The sequence below is a fragment of the Agelaius tricolor genome, unplaced genomic scaffold (genome assembly GCF_023055355.1).
Source record: "Agelaius tricolor isolate 1412-34295 unplaced genomic scaffold, bAgeTri1.0.p SCAF_1, whole genome shotgun sequence".
NCBI lineage: Eukaryota > Metazoa > Chordata > Aves > Passeriformes > Icteridae > Agelaius > Agelaius tricolor.
The window spans coordinates 49,709,793-49,737,715 of record NW_027269261.1 but is presented as its reverse complement, the minus strand read 5'-3'; the positions used below and the strand labels follow the sequence as shown (position 1 = coordinate 49,737,715).

The following is a 27,923-nucleotide window of genomic DNA, read 5'->3' as shown; positions in this document are numbered from 1 at the left end:
GCCCTTTATTGTAGGAATTTGATCTGTCCATTTGTCCTGATGAATTGCTAGTCCTTGGGGTACTGTGTTGCTTGAGTGATTTGACTTTTGACAGAGGTTATCAGCGAGCCTCTGCTTAATTGAACCTGTATGTTGGGTTCAATTGATAATAAGCCTCAGTGTAGAACTGACCTTGCTGGAGCAGTGTGTTAACTCTGTATTGTAAATGCTGATCTGCTGTAGGAAGGGAGAGAGGGCATCTCCCCCTCCTGGTCTGATCAGATTGACATCAGATATTTTTCAAGGCAGGTGAATATAGCACAGTGCTTTTGAACTGGTGGATTTTTTGTGTTCCTGCCTGCAGCTGCATGTCTTGAGTGAAAACAGGATGCATTGACTTTCTGTAACCACCTATTGACCTCTGTGCCCTTTACATCTGAGTCACACAAGGCAACACTATTCTTTTCATCGTTCTGTTGTCATTATTTGCTGTTGAGTCATATAAGATGTATGTATGCTCCTAGTATAAACACCCTCATTTATTTACATTTAAAGTTCTTACTGCTCTTTATATTTCCATTTTATTTCTACAAAAAGAAAAAAACATTCCCCTTTCTTTGCCTTCAAAAATCAAGTTGTGTTTAGAATGACAGTTTTCTTGCATATTTTGCACATCATCTCAAGTGTGAAGCAAATTCTTTATTGCATGCATATTTAATGTTGTTTCACACAGTAAAGTCTAAGAGACTTTTATCTTGCTTGATATTGAACTTTAGAGGTGTGTATAAGATCATCTCCAAGTTGATCAGGTATTTTTATTTCAAGTAGAAATGGAGTAACTTTTTTTCTCCTTATCTAGTTTTGATCTCATTGATTTTGTTGGTTCATTTGCAGTATCTTAACATTCAGTTGCTTCTGGATTTGTACTTGATAAAAGTAGGGGGCTTGTAGTTTATTCTTTGCAGTAATAAGGTTTTTGATGTAAAAGTCTGTAATTAGTTTTATAATCTCTGCATTGTGCCTTGATAAATGATGACACTCTTAAGCCTGGATTTGTGGGGTGTGCACTGCAGAACCCACACCTAAAACTAGTTTCCAGCAGATGTGATTGTAGTTGTGTCACAGGCTGCTGTGCTGAGCATCCTTTTCCTACCACTGATAGAAGTGATTTTCTTTCAGTCGCCCTTGCATGTTGCAGGCTGCCATTAGTAACATTACCAATGGCTATAAAAGGCTGTTTGCTGGCTGTTTTAATTTTATCCAATTTTATGTTCTTATTTAAGATACATTAGAAAATGCACCAAACTACTCTAATACCAAAAGTAACAAAAAACTTCACTGCACCTAGTCTTCTGCAGCTGTACATTGTTTCCAGTGTCTTAAATTCCCAGTTGTGGCTCTTGGTATCTACAAGAGTGCTTTGAAAAGATGCTTTGTTACAGTTGATGGTGTGCTTGTTTTCAGCTGTAGATTATGTACTTCCATGAGAGCTTAAACTCTCAGAATGTGAATTTCTTTGGCCTCTAGAATTCAAATATTTCATCTGTGTAATGACTGTAGTATTCAGTACACAATATGCATTTTTGTTGCCAATAGTGTATGCAGAGCTATTTTTAAAGAAAATTATGATGACGCTGATCAAGAAAATTTAAACTTTGGTAGCAAAAAGTAATGTAAAGCTGTCTTAATGTATGTTGTACTTTTGGAGCTTATGATCTAATATTGTTATATCTACAGAATTGCTGGCTGTGCAGAGACTATATTAAATACATGTCAATGTAGAGCTCGTTTCAGTTACTTTGACTTCTACATATTCAGAATTTCTCAAATACTGCAGTGTGCTTTCATGTGAGAAAGCAACTGAAAAAGTCATTATTCAGTATAATTTTCAAAGTTGTTTTGCTGGAAGCCTTGGTCCAACATCGTGTATATACATAAATATTTGATAATCCTTTATGAAATTATGCAAAATGGTACCTATTCACCTTAGAGGGTATTTAATTTGCATCTAATAGTGCTGAAAGATCTAGAATGTATTATGTTTTTAAATGACAAATTAAAATTGGAAAACAACTTATCTAAGTATGAAGCCTGATACCAAACCTAAAATTAATGTTGTGTATTTGGATTCAGTCCTGGAGTTATGAAGCTTCATTATAATCCAGCCTGACACCCATCTTTATTTATATGCACTAACATCTCTGAGGTGGATCTAAAGTCTGTTTGTTTCTGGTTTGCAAGGGTTTTTTTTTCTCCAAGAGCAGCAGAAGGGCCTTAGTGTGCAGGGAAATAGGATCCAAACTTTGTCTTGAGGAGAAGAAATGAAATTCTCAAATAGTGATTCTAGTTATATCTCTTACAGAATGGTTTTACTTTTTCACTCTAATGTGTAATTTTTCTTTCTGTAAGTAGTTAATTTGGAAGTGAATAGTATGTGAACATGATAAATAGGCTTTTTGCTTGCAGAAGCAGTGAAATAAATTCAGACTGTTTAAGCTGATCTGTTATATGGGCTATAAAGCTAGTTTAGTTCTGTCACCTTTGGAAAACTTTCCTGAGTTTATTTTGCAAGCACTTCTGCAGTTTGTGTAATAAGCCCACATAAAAGATACAGAGAGGAGGCAAAGTACAAATAAATCAAGTAAAAATCCTGCTAATGCCAATATTTTTTTCTCCCCTTCAGAGTTCTTTTTAAAATCCCGACCTATACCAGTATAATCCACTAACTCAGAATAACTTTAGAGGCAGTTTTTCTACTGGTGGATTCATTGGTACTTCATATGATGGTTGGGTGAAATAAAATAAAAATAAAAGCAATGTGATACCCAACGTGTTCATAGGAGACTTAGTTGTAACGGGTTTTGCAAGTGATGGGTTGCTGGTTTGGTTTTAATTATACGTTTACTGACTTGCTGGCAGCTATTACCCAATCTGGTTTTGGTGGTTGAGTAATGCGTGTTTGTGCGGAAGGCATTAATAGCAGCTTAAATAGACCTTCACATGCACACGGGTTTCCAGTGGGAATGCTTGGAAATGGACTGATTTCCTCACAGCCACCCATGGGGTGTCAGGTTTCCTGCGGGTGAGCAAAGGCTCATATGGAAAACAATCTGGCTGGCTTAGCGTGCCCTCCTGAGCAGCCCCAGCCCGTGGTGGCTTTGTGCAGCGCTGGTTGCTTTTACAGCTCCAAAGCTTGCTCCGTGACTGAACAGCTACCTCTCTGTTCCAGGAGAAGGAAAAGTGAGGGCTTTTGGTCTGGGGTTTCTGCAGCCTCAGGGGTGGTGGTGGTTTTCCAGCGGGAGGCCTCCCGGAAGGGGGAGTGTGCTTGGCTTCGGAGCAGCACCAGGGCTGCTGGAAGGGAGGATGCTGATTACAATAATAAACAAATGCTGGGGATAGATTACCACACGGCTGTCAGAGCAGGCGGCACCAAAGGAGGAGATCCCCAGCGAAGGCTCTGGAGGTTGCAGCAGGATCCTTTGCTGGACTTTTTTTTGCTTGCACAAAGGAAGTTACTTTTTAGACGACTTCTAATGGGCCTTGGCTTTTCTGTGGCGCAGCATCTCCTGGGCGAAGCGAAGAGGGCTGGAGGTGCCTGATTACTGCCATAGCAGCACCCAGCCCATGGTGCTGGCTCTGAGGAAATCAGAAGAGAGATGGCCTCCTGTCTGGTCCCACCATCACATTCCCTGCAATGAAGTGTGTCTCATTCCATTTTAACTTGTCTGAGAAGCTGGTTTTTGGTGCTTTCTATAGACAGAAATTTCTCTGGGGATTTTTTTCCCTTGAATGGAGCAACATGGAAGGATGTGTTCCTTCTCTCCACCTGTCGCAGACCAGCAGGTTATAGCTTCTCTCACTCAGGGTCACTGAGACCAAGAGCTTGAGGCCTGCCAGAAGCACTTGGGTCCTGCAGGCCATTGCTGAGGAGAGCTGGAGGCAGTCCTGGGGAGGTGTGGAGCCAAGGAGATCCCCGCAGTGCCATGATGTCAGGTCAGCCCTGCAAGGAGCAGCACCCAGTGTCAGCGGCTCACCCCTGGGTGCCCAGCCCATGGGAAGGAGCAGGGACACGGAGACTGTGACGATGGCGCTGTGTGAACTGTTCCCAGGGGAACACAGCCCAGGAGAGGGACGCACGCTGGAGTGCCTGGAGTATTTTGAGACTGTATAGGTGGAAAGGAGAGAAACTTTTTGAAGGCTATAGACTTGGCTTGGCGGACATACCAGGAAAATGTAGGCTTCGGGAGACGCTTAATGATGATTGGCCTGAACTTCAGCTTACGTGAGTTGCTGACAAAATTTGAAAAGGTATGATAGGCACTTGCATGCATGCCTTTTGAAAAGGCTGTGTATTCCTTTGGAAATTACACAGTAAATAAAAAAGGCAGGTTGATGTTTAACTTAGCTTTTCTGTGTTGCTGTTTATGTCCTCGTGTGCACTCTGTTTATGGAAATCTAATGTTGCTTATCTTCCTCATTTCAGGTCCTACAAGATTACTTTTAGAGCATCTCCTCTGATTGTGGGCATTTTAATTGACTTATTTATTTAATTTTAAGTTCCAAAGAAAATGAAGAGCAGCTTGGGCTTTGCTCAGTCAAGGGTATAAGGGAACATTACAGGCTGCCTGTGACCTTGTTACACTGTTGGCATAAAGCAAGTGCTCTGGAGTTTGCTATTTAATGTAGTTGAATGTTACTTTAGTTGAATTGGAAGATCTCATGATGGCATTTAAAGGTAGAATTATTTCCAATGAATATGCAACTTTCCCATTGTTTCATCTGTACTTCTTTTATTCCAACTAGTTACTCTTTCTCTTTCCAGGTTGTTTGATAGCAGTAATGCTTAGAGGCAGGATGTTTGGCTTTGAAGTGATTGTGCTGATGAGCAAGAGACATGAGAATGTTAAAGAACAGATTGTTTTCATCTGTTTGTCAGCAATTCTAGGGAAACCTCACTTGCATGTTGTAACACTGTTAGATTTGCTTTGTCTTTTTTTTTTCACCATATGAACTTCCTGTATACTGCAAAACCACAGTACGTAACAAAATACAAAGTAGTTTATTTATGAATCAAGATATAACACCTTAAAAATGTGGTCTCACAGTAGGAGAGCAGTTTGCAAAGCCTGATTCTGTGTTTTTCTAAACTCCAGGATGTTCTTCTTTTGAAGTGTAAACCAGTGTTGTTGTCCTCAGTAGTTACCAGTTATGTTTATCAGGGATAACTATGCTTGAGATAGTCACTATTTAGGATCCCACTATTAGGATCCCACCAGCATGACTCTTTCAAAAGTAGCTAAGAGTAACAGTAAAAGGATTTGTGATCTGACTTCTTCAGTGTGTAGGTCACTGGCTCCTCTCTTGCTCCCAGTCTGTCATCTGGCCTTCACTCTTCTCTTGTGGCTGCTGCTGTGGTAGCCTGTAAAGATAAGGACACGTGCCAGACCCTGAGATGCTTCATGACTTCATTAAGAAAGAAATTTTTAACCAGTGTTTCTAATATTTTATGAATCATACAAGCTCTGGTATTTGCAAACTCCAAGCCGTCCCCTGTGACTTTGAATATTCCAGTGTTTATCTTAAAGAAATTGATCATAGCAATTCTCATTAAAACTTAGAGGTCTCACAGCTCTGCTGTATTTTTTAGCTTGAAGCTTGCTGTGAAGTTTTGTTGTCTACTGTGCTGAAATTTGTAATGCAACATAAAAGGCTACTTTGGTGCTGGAGAAGGTTAAGGTTTTATTTGGTAGACTTTGATCATAGACTTCTAGTCTATGCTTATTTATCAAGTTTTCTTTTTCTTTTTTTAAACAAGCTCCCTTCCTCCCCTGCTTCATCTGTCCCTCTTATGATTCCCCACACACCCATCCTGTCCTTCCTGAGGTGTTCGTTGCCAGGAGAAACAGTGCCATGACAGCAATCCTGGCTTGTAAGCTACTTTCAGCTCTCTGGATTCATTAATATATGTTCTACAGAGAGAATGATGAGTGCTGTTACTGTGGTCGTAATGCAGAAGCCAGATGGCATTTGCAGAAGCTTGCACGGCACTCCCTTCCTATGCAAAACCAGAGTCACATTACACTGCAGTAGGCAGGGCTGCTTTGGCTTTGTTCAGTCATAAATATGTGACTGCTGGAATTACTATTAACACATTTATGGTGCCCCTCAGATGCTGAGTCTGTGCCATGCAATGGAGCCACAGAGGTTGTTGAAGGCAGTGTGGTGTTCTCAGCCTTCCTGTAAGTGTATCATCATTCTTGTGATAAAATGAATCTTTAACTACACCATATGTCGCCTCTTATCCAAGAGGCTTAAGTACAAGTCAAATCAACTTTTTAGAAACTTGATGTGTTAGTACAAGGCTCTTGGTAATAAAAGCCTTTGAAAATTAGAAGCGAAAAATGTCCCAAAGTGGGACAAGTTCAAGTCCTAAACAAGTTCTGTTTTTTCTTCATGAAATATCTGAGAGTTTAAGTAGTAAATACATTTTTGTGATATCTACAGCAAATTGCTTTGATCTTACACTTAAGTTGCAATGGCTGTAGTGATATTCAGTATGGTCTGTGTATGACACTTGAGAGAGGTTTGATGTCCATCTTTATGCACTTCTGGCACTGGTGGATTTAAGATAATGGCAGTTCCACCTAAAAGTTTTCAATGTGTACAGCTACTTGTGAATGTGAATTCATTGTGAATGGATTGCTTAACAGCAGCAAACAAACAGCCTTTTCAGAGGCCACTGCAGGCAGGCCTCTGCAACAGCAGATGGGATTAGCCTTTCTAAAGGCATGACTGTTCTCTGACATCAGAGGAGAGACTTCCTGGATGAGATGAGATTTTTATAGCATTCTTTTTACATGGGCATCCCTTTTTCCTAACTACTCCCAGCATTTTAAGGCTGAGACCAATAGAAGTCCAGTTTCCCTATCACAATGGCTACTTTGATACACCTCTATCCTGCCCTTCCTTAAGAGTCATCAGAAAGTGAAAAGCTCCAAGTAAAGCAGAGGCTAACAGGAATATCTGCCACAGCAGTGTTCCCAGAGGCAGTTGGCAGAAGCAGGTAAAATGTACTTGGTTCAAGATAAACTAAACAATGTGCTATTAAAAAAAAAAGGTCCATTCCGTTGCTACCTGCTGTGAGACCTCAAAGAGCGATGCTCTGGCTGTGGTGTGGTGTTATGTCTGTGGTGTGCAGTTATGTCCTTTGATTGGCACTGACATTTTTCCTCCACCTATTCCAGCTTGAAGATTTTTCTGCAGGTACTTTGATGTGCAGCCATCACATTTATTCATGACCTTTGAAAGATGCAAGTGCAGCATTTCTGTAACCGTGTCTTTTGCTTATTTGAGTGCTGTCAATGAAGGCAATGGACAATCATTTTCATGAGACTTGCAATTCCGTACACTGTTCCACTCACAGGCATCATCTGTATTGGGTGCAGGAAGTACAAAACTGTTCTGGCAAAACAGCCTGGGAGTAACTTTTGCTAGGGAAAATGCAATTTTTCAAGCTGATTTTCATTTATGAAGAAGCAACTTCAAGCCCACTAATTCCTTTTGAGATAAGCATGTGGTTCAAAAGCCACATACAAGAGATGGCTTGTACTTGGGGATTCAGAGGATGTAGCACTCCATGTGCCAGCACAAAATGCTGCCAGGCTTGTTGCACAGCATCAGCATTGTACCTGCATGTTCATTTCTTGCAAGCCATATGTGGTTTGCATGGCATAACTTGCCATCCCTGATATGTGGTCAGATGCTTACAAAAATACAGTGGAATTCTGTTTCCTAATAAACATAAAAATAATTGGAGTGTAATCCAGAATTTTGCTGTATATAGTGGGTTCAAAAAACTTTGTAGTAAAACATTGATGAGTCCTGCCTTTAAACCCTCTGTGAAGCTATGATTTGGTACAGAATGTTGTTGACTTTTTTCTTGAGAGACTAAGTTGAGTTTTGTGCCCTGTATGTAAAAAAAATTTGATTAGGGTTTCTTGATAAAAGAATCTTCAATGCTATGGGAACATATTTCCCTTACAAACTAAAATAACTTCCCTGTTTTAGATCCTTGTATTATTACCCCAGAATTTTTAATAGTGAGAATTCAATACAGTAACACTTTGTATATTTCAGAATGCATAGTTTCTTCTGCTTTAATTTGGCCATAGAGTTTTCTTCCATTAGTTGTGTTTTTATTTTCTTTAGTTGTGTTTCTATTTTCAACAGAAGTATTTGAGCCCTATAAAAAGGGAAATACTTTGACTGTGTTACTGTCCTTACTGGTATATTGCCAATACAGACAAAACCTGAAAAAATGTGAGTAGAAGTGAATCTGTTAATAGCTTAGAGAGTTGCAGAGTGAATTAGAGACCCTCTGGACTCATAATTTAGAAAAAAGATGCATCATGTAGGGGTTTGGCTTGGAAGTTTCTTGCCTTTTTTAAAGTATTGATAATTTCCAAAGAACAATTATGCCTAATGCTGTAACTGCTTTTAACATATTGCAATTTATAAAGGGGAAAGAAAAGACAAAAGTTTAATAGCTGATTGAGTTGGGTTCCTAAGTTGGGTTCTGTTCTGATCTTTCTCATATACTTCATTTACCCTGGGTGTGTCACTCCAGTCTGCCATTGGGCTGTTCTAGTAGCAACTTGGTTTTGGGTCCTTTTCAGTATTTCCATCTGCAGCCTTGCTGAGTGGCACATATTTATGCATTCTTTAAAGACACATGCTCTTCAGTTGTCATTGCATGATCATTTAGATTTTATCTGGTAGGAATTAAAGCAAGAAGGTTTTTTATTATGGAGACAAGGTTTAAAATCAAATTCAAACATAAAATGAAAACTTGAATTCTGCAGGAAGAAAGCTAAAGAGGGAGAGAAGCAAAGAAGGCAGAGAAGACTCAGAATGGAAATAAAATTTTGAAATCACCACATCAAAGTGGGAAAAGGCAGCAGTTTGGTCTTAATACTTAACACTTAAAAGGAATTTAGGGAAGTGGCAATGTTTTAATAGTCTGGCTAGGGTTAAGTACGTATCTAAATGCCAAGCTAGTTATTTCTTCTCCTTTCTACCTTTCAAACTTTGGAGCTTTCACCTTGATTTATATATAGGTTCATTTTTTCCTCAAAAAGCTTTCTTTTAATTTAGGGCATTAATCCTGCAAGACCTTGCATGTGAACAAATATGTTGACCTCATACAATAAATTATCCATTCAGTTTAGCAGCCAAGTGCACATAAATATTTGCAAAATTAGCAAAATATGGCATTTGTATAGTAGTGTCTTCAAAAAAAAAGTTGGTAAAGCAAGAAGACATTTTCTGTTTATAGTGTAATTCTTTAGGATTTTGGATTTTTTTTCTGTTGTGTTTTTGTTTTGTTTTTCTCTTCTCTGCCCTTTGATTTGTTTCACACGTACTGGGAGACCACTCTGGTCCATATCCCTTAAGCACTGGGCTGAGAGCAGTGATGGTGTTTCACAGTTGTATCTCTCTTTTTATGTGGCAAAAGCAACAGAATTTTTCCCTCTTCTCCTGCGTTCTCTAGTGCATTGTCCCTGTGACTCTGAATATGGGAACTTCCATGTCATAATAGGGGAATATTTAGAGTTTCTTATAAAATATTGCAGAATTGAAAGTAGATTAACTCTTACTAGAGTTAATCCTCACTGGGACCCAAGAAGGCATATTCAACTTTTTCCATCCCATTTTTTCCCACGTAGAGGACAATGGAGAATCGAAAACCAAGAAAAAGGCAGGAGAAAGACAAATAATAGGTTTAGGAGGAACATAAATGGGGGGGTTTACAGAATGAGAGTCCTTTCCACTTTGAAGAAAGAAATTTGAAGGTAGGGCAACCACATATTTACAAATAAGACTTGAAAGACTTTGATAACACTGTGAATAATGGAGCGTATTACCAATTGCTAGCAATTACAGCAGTCTTAGGATAAAGTGGGAGCCCATCATCCAGAAGACAGTGCCTGAATAAAAATCCAGATGTTTTATATCATTGTTGGAGAATAACTAACTTATTGTGCCCATTTCTTGCTGTTAGTTGTTTTTCACATTCCACTTTCCTGCTCTACTTCTTCCATGTGCACACTGATGTGGGGTATGTTATTTGATTTTCTCTCCATCTTTTCTTTGAGGGCTGTGACAAACTCACATTCAATAACTTTATCAATCCCGTTGGGTTATCTATCAGCTGGCAGTGGTTGGTTGGTTTTTTTTCACCTGGAAAATGGAAAGCAGAAATGAGAGAGAAGTTAATTATGAAACTTTATTCTTTGAACTGATTTGTCTCAACATGGTTATTACAGATGGGGATCAAGAATGTGAACAGCAGATTTATTGTACCTTAATGTAACTTGATGACTGGAAAATGTAAGAATCAAACCCATTGTGAATGAAACATTTTTGAGCAGGCATGCTGAATTGTCCTCTCAAGTAAAAGCAAAGAATGCTTTATGAAGGTTCTAGAATGAATGGATTTACAGTTAATATTGTGATTGTAGAAGGAAGGTTAGAGATCAGGTTTTTTTCAATGAAGTTGTCATTTGTGACTTTGAAGAGGCCAAGAGAAATGTTTTGCATGACCTGGCTTTTGTAGCACTGATTCATTGCACTTGGAATTGTAACTGCTGTGCAGTGGCTGTACCTCCTGCTCTGTGGGATTGAGCTGGGTTTCACTGCACCTGCATGCATGTTGGAACTGTAAGGACAGGAGCTACAAATATTTTCAGATAAGCATCTAATTCAGGTAGTGACTCTGCCATCTTGTTTGGGTTGGCTGATCATCAGACAATTCCATTTTGTTTTTTCCTTTTAAATGTCAATTTTGTTTCTGTGTTTAGAATGGTGATTTTTATCAGGTTGTTTCAAAGACAGAAAAAGTGTTTTTTTCCCTGCTTTAAAGGAGTGAATCTCAGTGCAAATAAAGGTGGTTGTCCAAAGTCACATAGTAGCTCCTCTGGCCATACAGAGCTTCACCAGTGCCTCCCTCCCTCTCTCACCCCCTTTCCCACTGCCCCATCTCTCCTCTCTCCTCTTCTTCACCTGTATTCTGACTTTTTTGTTTTCTTTCCTAACTCTAGAAAGCTCTCATTCTATCTCAAATTCATGGCTACTTTTCCACTTCTGTTTGTATATGTGCTAGCAGGAATACATCTTTAGGATGGGGAGGTACAAAAGCCCCCTCCTTTTCTGCTTCTGGGAACAGATGGTGATTACTGAGGAGTTGATTAGAAGAATAAAAACCTTTAAGGAATTTCAGATATTTGATTTCCTCCTTTGCAAAAGAACTTTATTTACATCTGTATCAAGTTCCTGTCATAATCTTCGTTGATTAATCCTATTGAGACTGCGAGTACACCTCCTGGCTTTCAACACATTTACATTGCTTTATTGGAGTATAGATAGATGTGATGTATGGATGCTAGAAACCATTGGCAGTGGTGCAGGAAGTTTTGTTTGCTCTTTTTATGTGTTTTAAAAATAATACTGTGCTCAATTAGATGAAGACAATATCTGTAATGTGTTTCTTGAGGCAGATGGTAGATGAGAGAATAAAATGTGTTTAATTTCTAAGGGGAGGAGAAATGAATCAACAGAATGGAAATCACAAGCTTTTGTTTTTCTTTTCAGTATTTACTATGAAATTCAGATTATAATATATCCTGCCATTTTATGTCTACCTCTCCATATATTCAGGCCATTATGTAAAGTAGTTTAATTGTAAAAATGGACTTTTGGTTGCTGTAACCATTTAGCTGCAGTTTAGGGTTTAAAGTTAAGATTTTAGTTAAATGCTTTCATTATGTGTGACCTAAAATATTAGATAAAGGCTGCATTTCACTAGACTGTTTAAAGTCTCTGGAATGTTTTGTTCCAAAGAAGAAAGAGATGACATAGCTAAGGCTGAATCAGTGTAATTTCTGGAGAGGAAATGAGTTCTAGTGCATTTGCAAATACCACACTGTGTGAAATGCGTGGGTGAACAGGAGACAGTTACCTTCAGTGCTACAAAACACAACATCACAGAGCTTGGTGTTTATAAATCTATTTCCTTTTTCACAGCCTTGGATGACTTTCAGACTCCTTTTCTCACACTTAAGAAAGCTAGACCTTTTGTAGTGATGTTAATAGGACTGCAGGTTTTCTCCCGTGCATCTTTTATCAGAGACACCCAAGGAAGCTGGAATACGTGCTCTGCCCTAGTGTTTAGAAGCACTCATGAGAGTCAGCTTTCCTCTCCTCTACTTACAGAACTATGTTTGAACTTTTCTTGCTGGTATTTCAGGACATCCAAGCTGAGATTGATGCCCACAATGACATCTTTAAAAGCATTGATGGAAACAGACAGAAAATGGTGAAAGCCTTGGGGAACTCTGAGGAAGCTGCTCTGCTCCAGCACCGGCTTGATGACATGAACCAGCGCTGGAACGACCTGAAGGCAAAGTCAGCTAACATCAGGTGAGTAATGAAAACATCAAGGTGTGGTGGGGAACAGTTCCTTTCTTCTTAGAGGCTTGACAAATATGACCACAGCATTGAAATTATCTATGTACTCTCTTTCATGAAGGACCTCTGAGTGGAAATATAAAAACTTGGTGAACTTTTTCACCAGGTAGGCTTAACTACTTGTTTTCTCTTCAGAGCTTCACAGTTGTAGCTTGCTGACCTTGTACCAAAATTTCCAGAAAGTGCATTGAGTCTTTCCTTATTGCAAATCAATGGCAGTGTCAGTGAAATAATTCTGCAAATCTGCCATGACTTTGAGAAGAAATCAGAGGTTTGTTGATGGTTTTGTTTTTCAAAAATTTTTGTTTTGAGATTACCAAGTTACTAAAACTTGCATCTTAAGTATCTTGATCCATTTAATTGCTTTTGAATTATTAATTCAAATTAATAATTCAGTTGCTGCTATTCAATTGAAATTTTTTTAAAGTACTTATATTAATCAAGGAATACATTTTTACAGTTTTTTGACCCTTTCTGTGCCAAGCTCAAGTGTGGTAATTGTTAAATCTCAGTGATGCCACTTTTGAAATGGATACTGCATATTCAGTATTGAATTAAATTCTATATGAAAATGAATTACATAGAGAATAATTTCTAGAGCTTTTAATTGCAACAACTTGCTTGTTGGTTTGAGAAAACTGTTCTTTTAAAACAATGTTAAACATTCATATGAATATTCCAAAGGCCAGGAAAATGAGCCAACCTTGAAATTCAGGGACAAGAGTTTGAATGACTGAAATAGAGGGGAAAATTTCATATTTACTTTTCATGTTCACTTATCCCATCACCAACCTCCAGCTGGTGAACAGTTAAATGAAACTATTAAATCAGCTCCTTGAAAGCCCTTGATGGACTTGAACCCAAAGAACCAAGCAGTTTGGTGTGGAAGCTTGCAGTGAGTGGCTCCACCACATGCACAGTTTAATGCAAGAGCTGTTGGACTTGGGTTGTTAAAAGTTCTATTCACAAGTCCATGTGAGAGAAAGACAAAAGCATGCTCCTAAAATAGTAGCTTATCAGTTGTGGAGTCCTAGCAAGAACCATTGGGTTGCTTGGCCATTCCTGGGCCTGGTCATAATTTGGGAGAAATGGATGGCCATGAAAAAGGGCCTTCAAACCACTTATCCTGTACAACTGTGAGTTCCAAGGCTGTAGTACAGAAAGACTGATTGTGCTCAGAAATTGGGAATACATTTTCTGAATACAGACCCATCTTTTCTGTTCTTCATATTTATGGCATGTGTATCCATTGGGCAGCATTAATGTTGCCCTGCTGGTACCTGCTGTGCTGCGGAGCCGCATGTCACTGGAGATCAAAGTGTAAGATAGGCAAGACAGAGAATACTGGTGCAAATCAAAGAAAAGGAAATTAACCTTTCAATCTCAGTCACTACTGAAAAGAGCATAGTATTTGTGAGTTAATGTATTTTGCTCTGCTCTTTGATTGCAGTTCACTTTTCTAACTTGTGCAAGAGTCCTGAAAGCCTTCATAGGGGAGTAACAAAGCACAGAAGTCTGTTTGCCTTCAGGTTTTGCTTTCTTGGTGTATCTTTTTACAAGGATGAATTGGAAAGCAAAATTATATGGATGACTCTTAGTGAGAACATGTAACTTTTAGATGCTAGGACTGAAGAATGAAAAAGCTGATTGTTTCGTAATGGGTTTTAGCTTGGCATAGTGCTTCCAAATTAAAGTTTCTGTAAGCTTTTTAGAATATTTTCAGGTAGGCATACATTCCAATTATTCTGATTTTTAATTGCTGAAAGTACTGCTCTCCTGAAGAGAGACAGCATGAGTTTTTCTCCTTACTTCAGTCCTTAGAGCTAGTGTTAGACAGTGTTGCTAGTTATTGTGTTGGGTTTACTTCTTTGCTACTGTAACTAAAGGGAGTTCCAAACTGGAAAAGCAATGTTGTTCTGACATATTTTTAAATGCACAGAAGCTGCTTAAATCTGTACTTGGAGTTTCTATGATGCTGCACCTCTCTCCTTGAAATTGTTGACTTAGCTTCTTTCTTTTTCTCTCTTTATCTTATTCCCAGGAAGAAAACAAAGCTGCAGGCTTGTGGCGGTCTGCTTTTTAAAGCCAAATGTTTAGGGGAGATTCTTTTCTCCTGGGGCAGGAGGTGTGAGGATGTTGGTGTTTGGGGGAGGGTAGAGGTAAAAGTATGCGACAAATGGAAAAGGAGTTTCTCTCTGTTTCTCTATATTTAGACCACCCACCAATCTTTTTTTATTCCGTGTGTTCCCTTGTCACTCAGCAGGAAAAGTGCTACCTCCATAGCAGAATCAAAAGCTGAGGAGGTCTCCAGCTGTGAAGAGAGCCTCTCAGGGTCAACAGAAGGGGAGTTGTGTCAGAGTTGCTGTTTTCTGGATGATTTTATTCAGCATGGTGGGGAGGGAAGGGTTCCTCTCAGTCTGGTCAGTTGGATGGGAGCATCTGTGTTCTTCAGGTTCATCCAGGATTCCCTTAGGAGTGCTTTTTTGTACCCGGTGGTTGCTGCTGGTGAATATTTGTGCTCCAACTCATGCCCAGACACAATCATCTATAACTGACCTCTATTTTGATCAGAGCAGATTCTTAAGCCATGACTTGACCTAGTAAATCCCTGAGTTTGCCAATTCACTTGTCACATGAACACAAACACCTGAAGCTTTGTTTGGAGGTTGTTTATCAGTAAAGTACCAATTCCAAAGCAAAGGCCAGTAATCCTGAGAGAGAGAGAACAGTGAAGCCCAAGAAACATTTCAGAACTTCTGCATAGTTTATCTCCTGTTTCTGATAATGTCTGTATGACAAATATAAACATGATACTAAAACTTTACACTGAATTGCAATTCAAAGCATATCTTCACTCTCTTGCTCCTGTGCAGCATTTGCTTTGACTGGGATTTACTGAATGTGTTTCTTTGCTCCCCAGGAGAATTGAATGCTTGTGTCTGCTTTTCAGCTGCTGCATCTTACTTTCATTTTCAGTATTGCTTTTGATAAGATTAAGAGGATAGTATTCTGGAAAAATCCAGGCTGATGTGATGAGTTTTTCCCTGTTTATTTTTTCCCTTTTTAATATCTTTCTTTGGGAGGTTAAGTCACTTTGTGCTCAGTGAAAAATTTTGAAGTCCCTGCTGGTGTAGTCCATTTCCTCTCCACCCCTTACTGCTCTACCTCTGCTGGATTAACTTGCACTGGACTTTGAAACCATGTGCTTGCTAGTGTTATTTTTGGTATTGACATTAATTTGGCATGTACACAAGTACTTAGTGGTAAATTACAATGCATTTTATCCTGTAATATATGCAATATCATTCCTATTTATATCAGATTTGTTGTTTTACTATGAATATTATTGCATTGTATGTTACAAAGTGGTGAATCACCCTTAAATTGTCCTTTATCTAGTTACAGGAGATTTTCCCTTCCTTACAAAGCTCCAATTTATTTTGCATACAAGAATTTCACTAAATAATTAGAGCAGAATCTTGAAGCCTCAGAGAGTGGCAGTTTTGAGAGGTGAGAGCTGCTTATATGTGCTAGAAACAGTAATATGTCATCATGAATAGCGATTTCACTATCAAATGTACAGAAAGCTATAAATCTGAACATTTTAATTGTAGTTGCTACTAGAAATTCTCAAAGATATATATATATATTTTTTTTTAGGAAACAGAGTCTAGTAGCAACACTGTTGAGTTCAAATGTGGGCTGCCTTGGCTTAGATGAGAGGGCAATGTGTCTCCTCTGCCTGATAAGTAAAAAGTATAACTCTTTTCATTTCAAGAAAGAAGGGCCAGTTCTGAGTACCTGAAAAAATATCAGGAGAGTGGAGACAATACATTCCACTCAGAAGCTGCTGGCCTGCACACCAAGGCCAGCACAACTTGCTTGTGCTTCAGTGCATGATGGGACACTGACTCTGCATTTAGGCCTGACCTCCTAGGAGCTTACTGCAATTCAGTGTTGAGATAAAGGTATCAGTGAGAGCAATAAGGGACAATAGAAACCATAACACACAAAACTGTAGGCAATGAAATGTCACTTCTAGCAACTACTTTCGTTTCATATTTTTTCCCAAGTAGTTACCTAAGTGCTTTCCTTCACAGGAGTGAAGGAGAATAGGTTCCTCTTCCTAAAGGTACTTGGTTTATCCTTTTCAGAAATATGGATATTTTTTTCTTTGTATTTCCCTCCTTATATACTCTTACTTGACTGCCTTCTTGATTCATCTATCCTAGTATTGATGGGAGATCTCAGTGTGGCCAAACTTAAGCTTGTGTTGGATTTAGCCTTGTAGCACATCATCCCTTCAATCCAAATGTTCTTGTATCAGCCCCAAACATTCACTCTAATGTCATTTGAAATGATAATACAAGCTAGGTGAAAGTTTCTAGGTGTGAGTCACAGGGAATCAGAAAAAAAAAAGATAGCCAACAATGTGCAAAATATGAAAGGGAATAGAGTTTACTTCATTCATCATTCAGAAGCAGGGAGAAACTTGCAGAACTGCTGTCAGACTATACTGAGAATCATTCAGCTCTACTCCCCCATCTGTGTGAAGAAACAAACTTTTTTTTTGCTGATATAAATTAGATAGGTGCTGATCTTGAATGATAGCATAATAAAGAATGACTGCAGTAAACGAGGGGTAGCTGCTCCCTTTTGAAGATTTCTATGCATCTTTTTGGCACTGCAGGGAGAAGACACTGAGTCAAGGTATTTCTGAAAATTATAGAAAAAGGTATTGTGGAGAGTTTGAATTATTTGTCAATTAAAGTGAGGAAAAGATTCACTGTATTAATAGTCTAACAACTCAACATTGATGAGAGATAATTTATTAAGTAACTGTGTGTCACTGACTAATATGTTCAGCAGCACAGGCAATTTGCTATTGATAACTACTGGTAGAACACACTGGATTATGCTTCTGGAGAGTCAAGGTCCTGGCGTGAAAGAGTTCAGGTTTGCAGTGCTTTAGCTCACAAAATGATATTTGTGCGTGTTGCACAACAGTGGGGGAGTCACCAAAAAACACAGGAATTTTTTTATGTTGCTTAGACATGCAATGTTCAAGGTTTTGGATAAGTTTCAGCACCAGGGACTTATTTGTCTGTGTTTGCCTGTTTCTCCTTTGCTTATTTTGATTTGGTGTGCAAAGTGTTCTGAAATAAGGGTTTGGTTTTTTTTTTAACACAAAGTTGCTTTGCAATTAAGCACTTGAAACATTCTCATCTTAGTGATGGAGTAATTTTGTTTGTTTTCCCAAGCTGGTTTTGCCATTCTTAAAGATGCTGTTATGCTGTATCACAGGGCTCACTTGGAGGCCAGTGCAGAGAAATGGAACAGATTACTGACATCCCTGGAAGAGTTAATCAAATGGCTGAATGCAAAAGATGAAGAACTGAAAAAACAAATGCCTGTTGGAGGGGATGTTCCAACCTTACAGCAGCAGTATGACCACTGCAAAGTAAGTTGCTTAAGTTTTATGGATATGCTACTGCGAATTATAGAATGAAGCAAATTTTTGTATGGGAGAAATGATGAATGCTTCCTAGTGACTTATTTCTATAAAAAAGCTCTAGCTCTCCACCCATTTTGCTTCCCTCCTTGCCTATTAAAGCACAACTAAGATACACTATAAAATTTCATGTAAACAATTTTTGAGGCATATGTTCAGTCTAAACACTTTTTCTTTACTGTTCCTTGATATTTTTGGAATTCTGATAGGTGAAGCTGTTATTTTACTCTAAAAGTTAAGAAAGGCATGCAAAAGTAAGAAGTGACCAAGAGTCATGAAAGCAAAGATGAATGTAAATTCAGTAAAGCTGTGAACAGTGCCTTTCTACGTGTTATTAAACTCAGCAGTGATAGCAGCCCCTTACCCATGCACATTTACACTGCAAAGATGTCTCAAAACTATTTTAGAGAGCTAAAATTTTCTCTGTGTGTTGTACTGTTGTAACTATAGCATGCTGTTCTAGCTTTCTGGTTTTGCTTGTCCTGTTCTGGTTTGTATGTGACAGACTATTAATCCTGAATAGTTCTCGATGGTAAACTAGTCACTTACATCTGCATTTCTTCATTCATGTAGCATGTGGAGTCTATTTTGCCAACTCTGATCAGTAATCAAGTGAAGATGGTTTTGCCATTGGAAAAATTCAATCCAGTAAATCTGGTTCCATCTCATTTGTTGATGGTGTAAAGAGAGAAAGAGAACAATGCAGCATTATATAGCTAATTGCATGATCAATACGTTCCCCTCTGCCAGCTACACTGGTGTCTTTTCTGCTGTGGTGTTTGGTAAGGGCAAAATTTAAGTTTGGAAAAACTTACTAATACAGAAATACTTGGAATACTGTGGGGAAGTACAGAAAACGTAGTCTGTCGTGAGCAGCACTTTTGCATCTTCACTCCAAAATAGAAGTGCTTAAGGAAATCTGCATACGTTTCTTCTTAATTTAGTCTTTTAAAGTAAATTTATTAGCATAAACTCAGGAACTTTGTTTCTTGAGAGTCATCTCTTCCTAATCCACTTAAAGCATCAGGCTCTCTTTGTAGGCACATCTGCTGTGATTCTTTTTATAATGATCAAATGGTGTATTACTAGTGCCAAAGAGCAATAAAAGGCTGAAACAGAGCCAAATATGATTTTGAAGGAGGTCAGTGGAAGGTGGTAGACCTCTACAGGTTGTTTTCTAAAGGCTTGTTTGTGTCTTGTGTAGATTACAGTATGTGCATGATAGTAGCAAATAGTACTAGTAAGTGCCTTTCATCTGAAGAACTCAAATTGATTAATAAAACTGGGGCTTTATTCTGAAGTGGAAAAGTTTAGTAGTAATGGTGCTGGATGGCTTATTTGGACCACTAATGAACTGCAGCAGTATGAAGGAGAAAGCACCTCTGGGCTGTTTAATCCTTGCCCTTATGCTTAAAGAGTAACTGATATTTTGTTAGGTGTCAAGGTTAAGACTCTAGTGAGTTAATTCAGGTGCTTTTGGAGATTATTCTTTCATTTTTCAAAAAGGCAATTTTTGTGCAATGTCACAGTGAGTATTGGATATAGTTGCCTGAGTCAAGTATTTAATATAAGCTGCATTAATGGTCTGCAACAGCATTAAGTTAAAGCCATCCTGAGTATCACTTTATTTTTTATATACCTACGCCAGCAAAAGCACTGTATACACTTGCAGATACTTCTTAGATGATGTTTGGATGACTATTTCCAAACAGTTATTTTGTTAGGGGAATCAGGAGATTCCCATATATCTTGTAATGATACTTGTGTATACCAGATACCAATTATTAGCAGACAGCATTTCACATTCTGTGGAAGTGTTGCTTATTACTACTGCCAGAGGAGGGGAGCTGAACCACAGCTGTCTATTGGTTTGATTCTCATGGCAATGCTTCACTGCTGGTTCTTAGCAGGAGCTGTTCACTCCTTGCTGAAGCTGCAGTTTACTAATAAACTTGATAAAGTTGTGGGGTTTTTCAGAAATAAAGTGAAAAATGAAGGGGGGGAAAAAAACCCCAACCAAAACCTGACAAAATGAAACCCAAAGTGTCTAGAAGTCCTTCTCCTTCCTCAGCAAGGTTACGTGATTAGTTGATGTGGTTAGGATGCTGGATGAAGTGTCCAGGAGGACACTTGGCTGAGGAGCACAAGTTTTATTCCCATAATAATTTTTTCTTTTCAAAAGATTATGCCAAAACTGCCCTTTCAGTGGATTTTTTGTAAACGTTATATAATCCCATGTTGTCAGTTGCTCTGTGCCTTGTAGCGTGGGTATTGCTGGCTGGTTTCATTCGCTTTGCTGTTAAGGTGTTCCATTTGGAATTGCCTCTTAAGCTGGGAGTTTTCAGTGTTTCAGGTTTAAGGTGTAACTGTGTCAGATGAATATTGCAGAGATATGACTTGATTTCTCTAGCTCCTAAGGATACTCCCTTGATTCCACTTCTCATCACCAGCTGTCCTGGTACTTTTTAAAATGTTTCTTTGCCCATGCTTCTTCAAGCATTAAACCTCCTGAACATTTCATTTTTAAGATTTACTTTTGATCAAAGGGCTTTTTTTATGATCCCTCGTTGAGTTTCTGCAGCAGCACATCAGCTAACCTTGAAAAGGTTCTTCCAGGTCTGTTTGTGTGCCTCTGCTCTCCTCTTTCCTTTAGTTTCATACCTAAATGTAGATTTGAAATTGTCTTCACGCAAATTGAGCAGTTCAATACCTCACTTTGTCTCCACTACTCTGTGACCCATTTCCTCTGATTTTCAACTTGCTTGCCTGATCTTGTCGTTGCTGGCACTTCAAAATCTAAGTGGTAAAATAGTGGCTCGGCTCTGTAAGATGTGCCCTCATGATAGTCCCATCTCCTTTGCTTTGTTTTTCTGAGTTCTGTTATATTAGCATTATTTTTTGCCTCTAGTTACTCAATAATTGTTGTTTTTATTAACCTACTTTTTTCCTCCTCAGGTACGGGGAATGAATTCTTTGCTTCAACTTAATGGCACTAATTCTATAGACCTCTGTTAGTATCTCCCTCCTTCAGTGCTTGGCTTCAGCACTGCTAGATAGATAAGTACAGTATTATGTGGCAGTTTGGGTTGGCTCACATTGTTTGGATACTACTGAGGTCTGTTTGGACAGGAGGAAATAAATGGTTTGTTGTTTGATTTTTAAACTTGTTTTTGTTTTAGATATCTCTCATTCTCCTGTGTTTTAAAAGCAAACATTGCACAGAGCACCGTTGGTAGGTTGAATTAGGGCTACAGATTTAGCCTATATTTGCCAGCTTAACAGAAATCTTTCAGAATGTGGCAAATATTTATAATTTTTTGACTCTTTTTTTGTGTTGTTCAGCCAAACTTCCATCAGCTGGAAGTTTATCTCATACTAAATGCTCAGTCTATCCAGGAGCACATCCATTCTGGGTGTTGAGTGTTGCTCTGTGTGTTGCAGGGGGCAAGGCAAAAGGAAACTTAAACAATAGTGCAAGAATTTCCTATTTTGATTATTCTCAAAAGTTCTTAGTCTTTAGAAGAGAGGTAGTGGAGCAAGAAATTCTAAGAATGCTGGAAAATTTTGGGCACTGAGAAGAAGTTTAAAAGTACCTGAGCTGAAAAGTTGTTCATATGGAGTGTACTTACAGCTGAGTCTATATTCACACTCCAGAAGTGTGGGACACAGGGGATCAGGGTTTATAGGGAAAAGAAACTGAAGGCACTTACCTTTTCAGAGTTTATTGCCTTTTTTTTCCCCCAATTTTTTTTTTTTTTCTCACTGTTGCTAGTTCTTAGCAGCTCATGCTTCCCTTTCATTCTGTTCTTTACCAGTCTTCCATATAAATATTTATTTAGGGTTTTAATGTGTGTGATGCAAATTTTGGTCAGCTGCATAGACCAAGAACAAAACCCCACACCAGCTCATCAAAACTGAAAAACCAGAATCACCATCCCAAGCCTGTTCCTCCCAGACTCTATCCCTTGAAAATCCACCCCTACATGCATATTATAGTATGCCAGAAAAGAAAATCTGCAGAATTACCATGAAAAATCAGTGGAATTGCTGGTTTTGTGCATGTGCAAGTACCTAGAGTCACACGTGTGTACAAGAGGAGGCAGCACAGATACTGACACTTTGTTCTTTGGAGATGCCCTGAGACCTTTATGTATCTCATTTTTCTACTGGAAGAGTTTCTGACTGTAGCTTTTTGAAAGTATGCTTTTGCTAAAATACAAAGAGAGAGAACCAAGACGTTTCAAATTAAGCAGAAATGGGTACCCTCTCGCATAAATCCTGTTGGCATGTGTCTGCATAAATGAACAAATGTCTAGCTAATGCTAAATAATGCATACCTCTTGGATCAAAGAGATGCTTCACTTAGCTTCATTTGAGCTCAGAATGAATTGGCAAAGGACCTGTGAATGTTTGATTGATAATTTTATATCTATGGATAGGTCATTAATATTTTAGATACTCTTCAAACTTTTTGGGTTGCTGTCTCAGACTTGTTTTGTTAAAGTAATCAAATAATGAAAGTTGTAGTGTTTCAGTCTGTTTTACTCAGCTGTTTTCACTTAATCAAAGGTGTTAGCATAGCCAACTGGAAACTACTTTCTACGTGTTGTTATCCCTTCAGGGTGCCTGTAATTCTGTTATTCTCTTATTCCCTCACAGTGGGAAAAGCCTGTGAGGAAAAAATCTATTTCTAGCCTTAAACTTTTCTTTGCTCTTTCAGTTTGCCTGCCTGACTTTGGGCAATGGGCTTCTTCTTAAATTACTTCCTACTTAATTATTCTAGATTTGTTTTTCTGGTATATTTTCTGTATTAAAATCTGCTTCCATGTTGGGAATTACTAAATCTAAGAATGAAAACAGAAGCATTAAAGTATTGGTGCTGCTTTAGGCTATTCCCTTAATATACTCTTAAGTAAAGAAAAAGCTTTATTAATTGTTACTCATTTCATCACATAAGACACAAAGTACACAAAATCTCTGCTGCTTAGAGGTGGTCAGCTAAATTGGTTGGTCAGTTAATGGGTGGTAGCTAAAACATTAATTTTGACTACAGTGTGAGCTATGAAGGGAGAATTAAGTGGTCCATGGTTGGAAGTGGAAAAGCAATACAGCCTCTTGCTGTAGAGGAAGAGCTGCAACTTGGTGTGATGGAGAAGGATGTGATGGAAGCAGGACCTTGAGCAAGATGTACCATGCTGCTCTGAAGTGGCTCTTTAAAGTCAGGATGTGATTTCAAAAACTACATGCTCTAGCAAGAAGAGGAATAGCCTTCCCAATAGTCTATCAGCATTACCAAGGGGTATGAAAACTCCTTAAGTAAACTTGTAGGGGATAAGAGTTTTTTAAGAACTCTTGAAATTTTGCATATTTGAGAGTCCTGAATGTTGATTATTGGTGAAAAAAAATCTATTGTACTACACTAAAAGTATGTATTGCTAAAGGACAGTACAACTCATTAATCTTTAACTGAGACTTTTCTTTGTGGTGTGTTTAGGAGGAAGAAATGGAAATTGTGGGTGGGAATATTTTGTTACAGGAGAGGAAGAGTGTAGTTAATGTTTGAAGTTAAATGAGGATTCTCAAGTGGACAGACTTATATCCATTGCTTCCTAAGGATTTACTTAAACTGATTTGTGCATTACATGGCTGATTCAGGTGTGTGTCACTGCTCTCCTGGGCTTTTTCTCCAGAAGAATGATGTGTAAACAAAAGCATGGGACAAAGAATGAAGTGTTAAATTAGGATGCCAGTTCAGTGTATTTTTAACTTTGACAAAAAATAGTTTCTCCTGGCTGTATTTCATCTTGTTCCCAGAAGTGTGGTTGTCTTGCGATAAGTCAGGGAAGTTGCAACAGATCAGTACTTAAAATAATAAATAACCTGGATAATAAAAGAACAAATTATTCTGTCACTAATGCAGAGTAAAGGAGGTTATCTTACTGTGGAAAAAAACAATTCATAGACACTTTTCCAGTACAATAAGTGAAACATTTCTGTGGGGTTGCCTTTTTCATAATATCATTTTTATGTACACAGCTCATGCTGCTATTTCCTGAGGAATCATTGTCTCATTTGTTTTAATCAAAGACTCCCACATAAATTTTTAGGACCTCACTGGGTCCTTTTCAAACCACTGAATAAAGGAAGATTTGTAGATATCCTCAAATAATACCTAAGAGGTCATTCTGACATTGCTGTGGAGGAGAATGCTTGTGCCATAAATTAGGCTTACATTGCAGAAACAGCACAGCAATCAGCCTTTCTCTTTGTCCTTAAGAGGCCTCCTGTTTCTGTGGTATCTTTTTATTTCACCTCACAAAAGACCACTCTAGCTCCATCACTGTTAGGAGTAGCCCATCTACAACTAATGACATCTTGTAACATCTTGATGCACTGGAATGTAGCAGACATGTTTCACTCCTGTGTCTTGTGACTGGCTGTGGCCTGACCTTCAGGGGTGAGCCATGAGCACAGCCAGGGAAGGTGATGGAGCACAAGCACATTAGTGACTGATTTTTAATCTCCACCCATAAGACAGCCACTCTATTCTCTTAGCTGCATGTGTTGTTCATCTTGCTGTGTTCTTCTGACTGTGCTATATCCCTAGGGAACTAAAGTGACTCCTATTGCACGTGATACTTAGGATGAAGTTGCACCAATGCAATGTTTGACACTGTAATACAACCGTGGTGTTTTTTGTCATTTCTGAGGATGCTCAATATTTTGTTGGCTATTTTTGGTAAGTGGCATATTAAACAAATTATTTCTGGGACCTGGCAATGAAACTCCAAAACCTTTTTTCCTAAGCTGTAACTGCTCAGAAAAATGCTCATGGAATTAAATTCGTGTATGTTTTTTCCTAAGATCAGTTGGTATTTCAATTGCATTTAAAAATGCTGGGTACCTCCTGAAATCTAGGGATGATATGTCACCAGATGAGCTGCTTCACTGGATCCCAGAGATGGGATGGTATAAGGAAATGAGACAGGACATTTCTCTAAATGCAAATATTGTTTTTTGCTGAGGTCTGTTTTTCCAAAGGCAGAGAGCCAGGAAAAAACACTGGTACAGTCACAGTGAATCTGTTTTTTCAACTGGAGAGTGCTGCTAGAGGGCCACAATAATACAGAGTCCACGGCCATATTTTTTTCAGGTGCTTTCATAGCCTGTATTAGAGATGAAAACTGTTTGTCCTGCTCATACCTTTCTCATTTTGACACCAATTTGAGGTTCTTTCTGTATAGTCAATAAAACCAGCTCAGCTTTCCTTGATTTCTCTGTGGTCTGTTTTGATAAAGTGGGCCACTAAGAAGAAACTTACTCTATTTAACAAGGCTGTTCACTTGTCATTCAAGGGGTGGAGTGGAGCTTGTAGGGATTAATGCAAATCTTAAGACCCTTTTTATATAACTGTCACTTTTCCATGTGAAATTTGTGCAAGCACTAGAGAGATTTATTTTCTTTCATCTTGTGTTCTTAGTGGGCAGAGTCCCCCATGCCTCTCTGTTTTGGAAAAACTGAACAGATACATTAGTTTATGATGCACTTCTTAAATATGCAGTAAGAGAGAGGCAGTTACCACTTTTAAATTCTCCTGAAACTTACTGCATTTGCAGACAGAGACTGGTGAAGAATCTTTATTTTCTGTTAAGAGCATCTTAATCTAGATCCTGCTTCTTGCTGCTGGAGGCAGGCTCTTTAGGGAAGAAGAATATTTAACTCCAGTTAACTCCTGAACTCAAGGATCCTCAATCCCTTGTTATTACTGTCGTAATCCACCCTAGGAAGATCAGCAATAAATTGGAAAAATTGTGTTTCCATGGCAGCCATCCTCTTCTGTTTTCATGCAGATTCTAGAGACTGAAGGCTAGGTTTCAAAATAGGGGAGGGGATGGGATTCTGCTTTTTCTTACACTTTTCTCTTAGTTTTCCCATTTCGGTTTTGTTGCACTTTTAGAATGCAAGGGTAGGTATTGGTTTAATGGGCAAGGTAATGTCACAGGAGGTATTTTGTTCTGTTTTGTTTTCTTTCCAAGAACTCTTAACCATAGCTAGTAGTTGTTCCTAGACAGTTACCACACATCTGTATCTTCTGACCTGGGTTTCAGTGAATTTCTCTCCTCCAGGGTGGTTAGTCTGTGGGGCTGGGAAATTCCTAGGAGTGTTTCTAGAAGTGGTTTTCTTCTCTGAAGTTTTGGTCTTTCAGCTTGGATGCCAAAGGGTGCTAAACCGAAAATGATACTTAAAGATTTGAATCTTTCTTTTTAGGAAAGCTGCTGGAGGTTATATTTTTGCTAGCATGTGTTTCCTGCAAAGTGATTTCAGTGCTGTGCTTCAGAAAGGTGTTATATTGGGTCTAGGGTTCCCACTCCCACACCTTGAGCTGCTAGAGGTCCTTATCACTTAGAGACTCATCCAGCGTTAGTTGTTTTGGGAGATTGAGGTTTTTTCTTTTAATCAGATTTGGAACCTGAATAGAGCCTTTTTGGAATCTCATCTTGTGAGGCTTGGAACATGATTCCTTTCCTCATGCCATTTAAAGTATCATCAGTAGTTATCCACATCAGAAGACTTGGGCTACCCTGAGCTTCAGTATTAAGGTACAATTCCTCCATGTAGTGCTGTGCCTGGTAGGTATGCAGTGTCTGCAGTTATTCCTTAGAGTTACTGGGATTACTTTGTTTTAGTCAGTAGATTACAGAATTTTATGAGCATGGTGTAATTAAGAAAGAGAACATTTGCTTGACAAAGTGGCTGTTGATTGTGTGGGTTGTGTTCCTTTTGGTTTATGTCTTGGCTTTGGGGTGGCTCTTTAGGCACCTCTTTCTGGAAGGAATGCTGTGTTGTCCTCACACTTTTACTACTGAGTTATTTTACTACTGAGTTATTTTACGTGCTTGGTTGGTCATCTTGAATTTATTCCCCTATAATGTGTGAGAACACTTTAAAAGCATCCTGTACAAAACCTAAGTTTTCTCAAGGGTCCTTTCTATCTTGTTGCTTAATGACAATGGAGCATTATGTCAGTGCTAGTAGCGAAGCTACTGTGTCCTAAAGTGGTTTCAAGCACTATATATTAACTGGATGTCAAACTTTGTAGCCTGCTCTCCTAAATAGACAATACAAATGCAGCAACTTCTGTGACATGAGCAGCCTTTTCTGGTTCTGCAGTGAATGAAGACCAGCATTAACTCTAGTTTTTCATAGTCTGAGATGCTATGCTATTACTGACACATGACTGTGCTGTTAGGTGGCTGCTGTTGGTTATTCCTGTGATACTTCAGGTTTTAGCTTTTATATTTTTCAGATTCTGTACTGCTTTAGTGTGTAGTTCTGAGCTTCATATTAAGGGATGGTAAGCTCTCTTCACAGAGTAGCTAGAAAATTCCTTCTCTAGCTGGGGACCAAGGACAACTGATCCAAATTTCAGGCCCAAAAGCATAAACCATGTGGACTGAAGAGAGAAAAAACAGGAAGGATGTGATTTCATCAGCTAAAGTTATAATTGGACAATTAACTCCAATATGCTAATGGCCCAGAACTTATAAAAGTGAGAACCCTCATGACCGGTCATCCATTTTGTGACCATTTTGGGTTCATCTTGGATGTAGCTATGGCTGGGCTCTTGTACTGCCCAAGGTGTATCCATTGAGGCCTTCTAATAAATACCTACTTTATCCTTTAACTCAGTCTAGCCTCTGTTCTAGGTCAGCCTTCACAAGGCATCACCTATATCCTGTTTCTCTGTAGGACCGATTTTGAGGGGGTGTGGGAAGCTGAGTAGTTCTTTTGAATTTCTAGCCACTGGGGGCTGTTCCTTAAATGAACAGGCATAGCCTGTAGTGAGAGAGAACATTTCAAAGATGTTCTTTGAGAACATTAGTTGCTGCTAATGGTAATTCATGTA

At 38.7% G+C, this 27,923-nt stretch overlaps 1 protein-coding gene across 5 annotated transcripts in view; it reads left to right on the top strand.

Moving 5' to 3' along the window:
• Positions 1–27,923, top strand: part of UTRN (utrophin) — a 339,422-nt gene that overhangs the window by 209,877 nt on the left and 101,622 nt on the right. For all 5 annotated transcript variants that reach the window (XM_071433386.1, XM_071433396.1, XM_071433405.1 and 2 more), the window contains 2 exons: positions 12,284–12,456; positions 17,809–17,965. In XM_071433386.1, the coding sequence (XP_071289487.1) occupies positions 12,284–12,456; positions 17,809–17,965 (330 nt within the window). The remainder of the gene's footprint in view (positions 1–12,283; positions 12,457–17,808; positions 17,966–27,923) is intronic.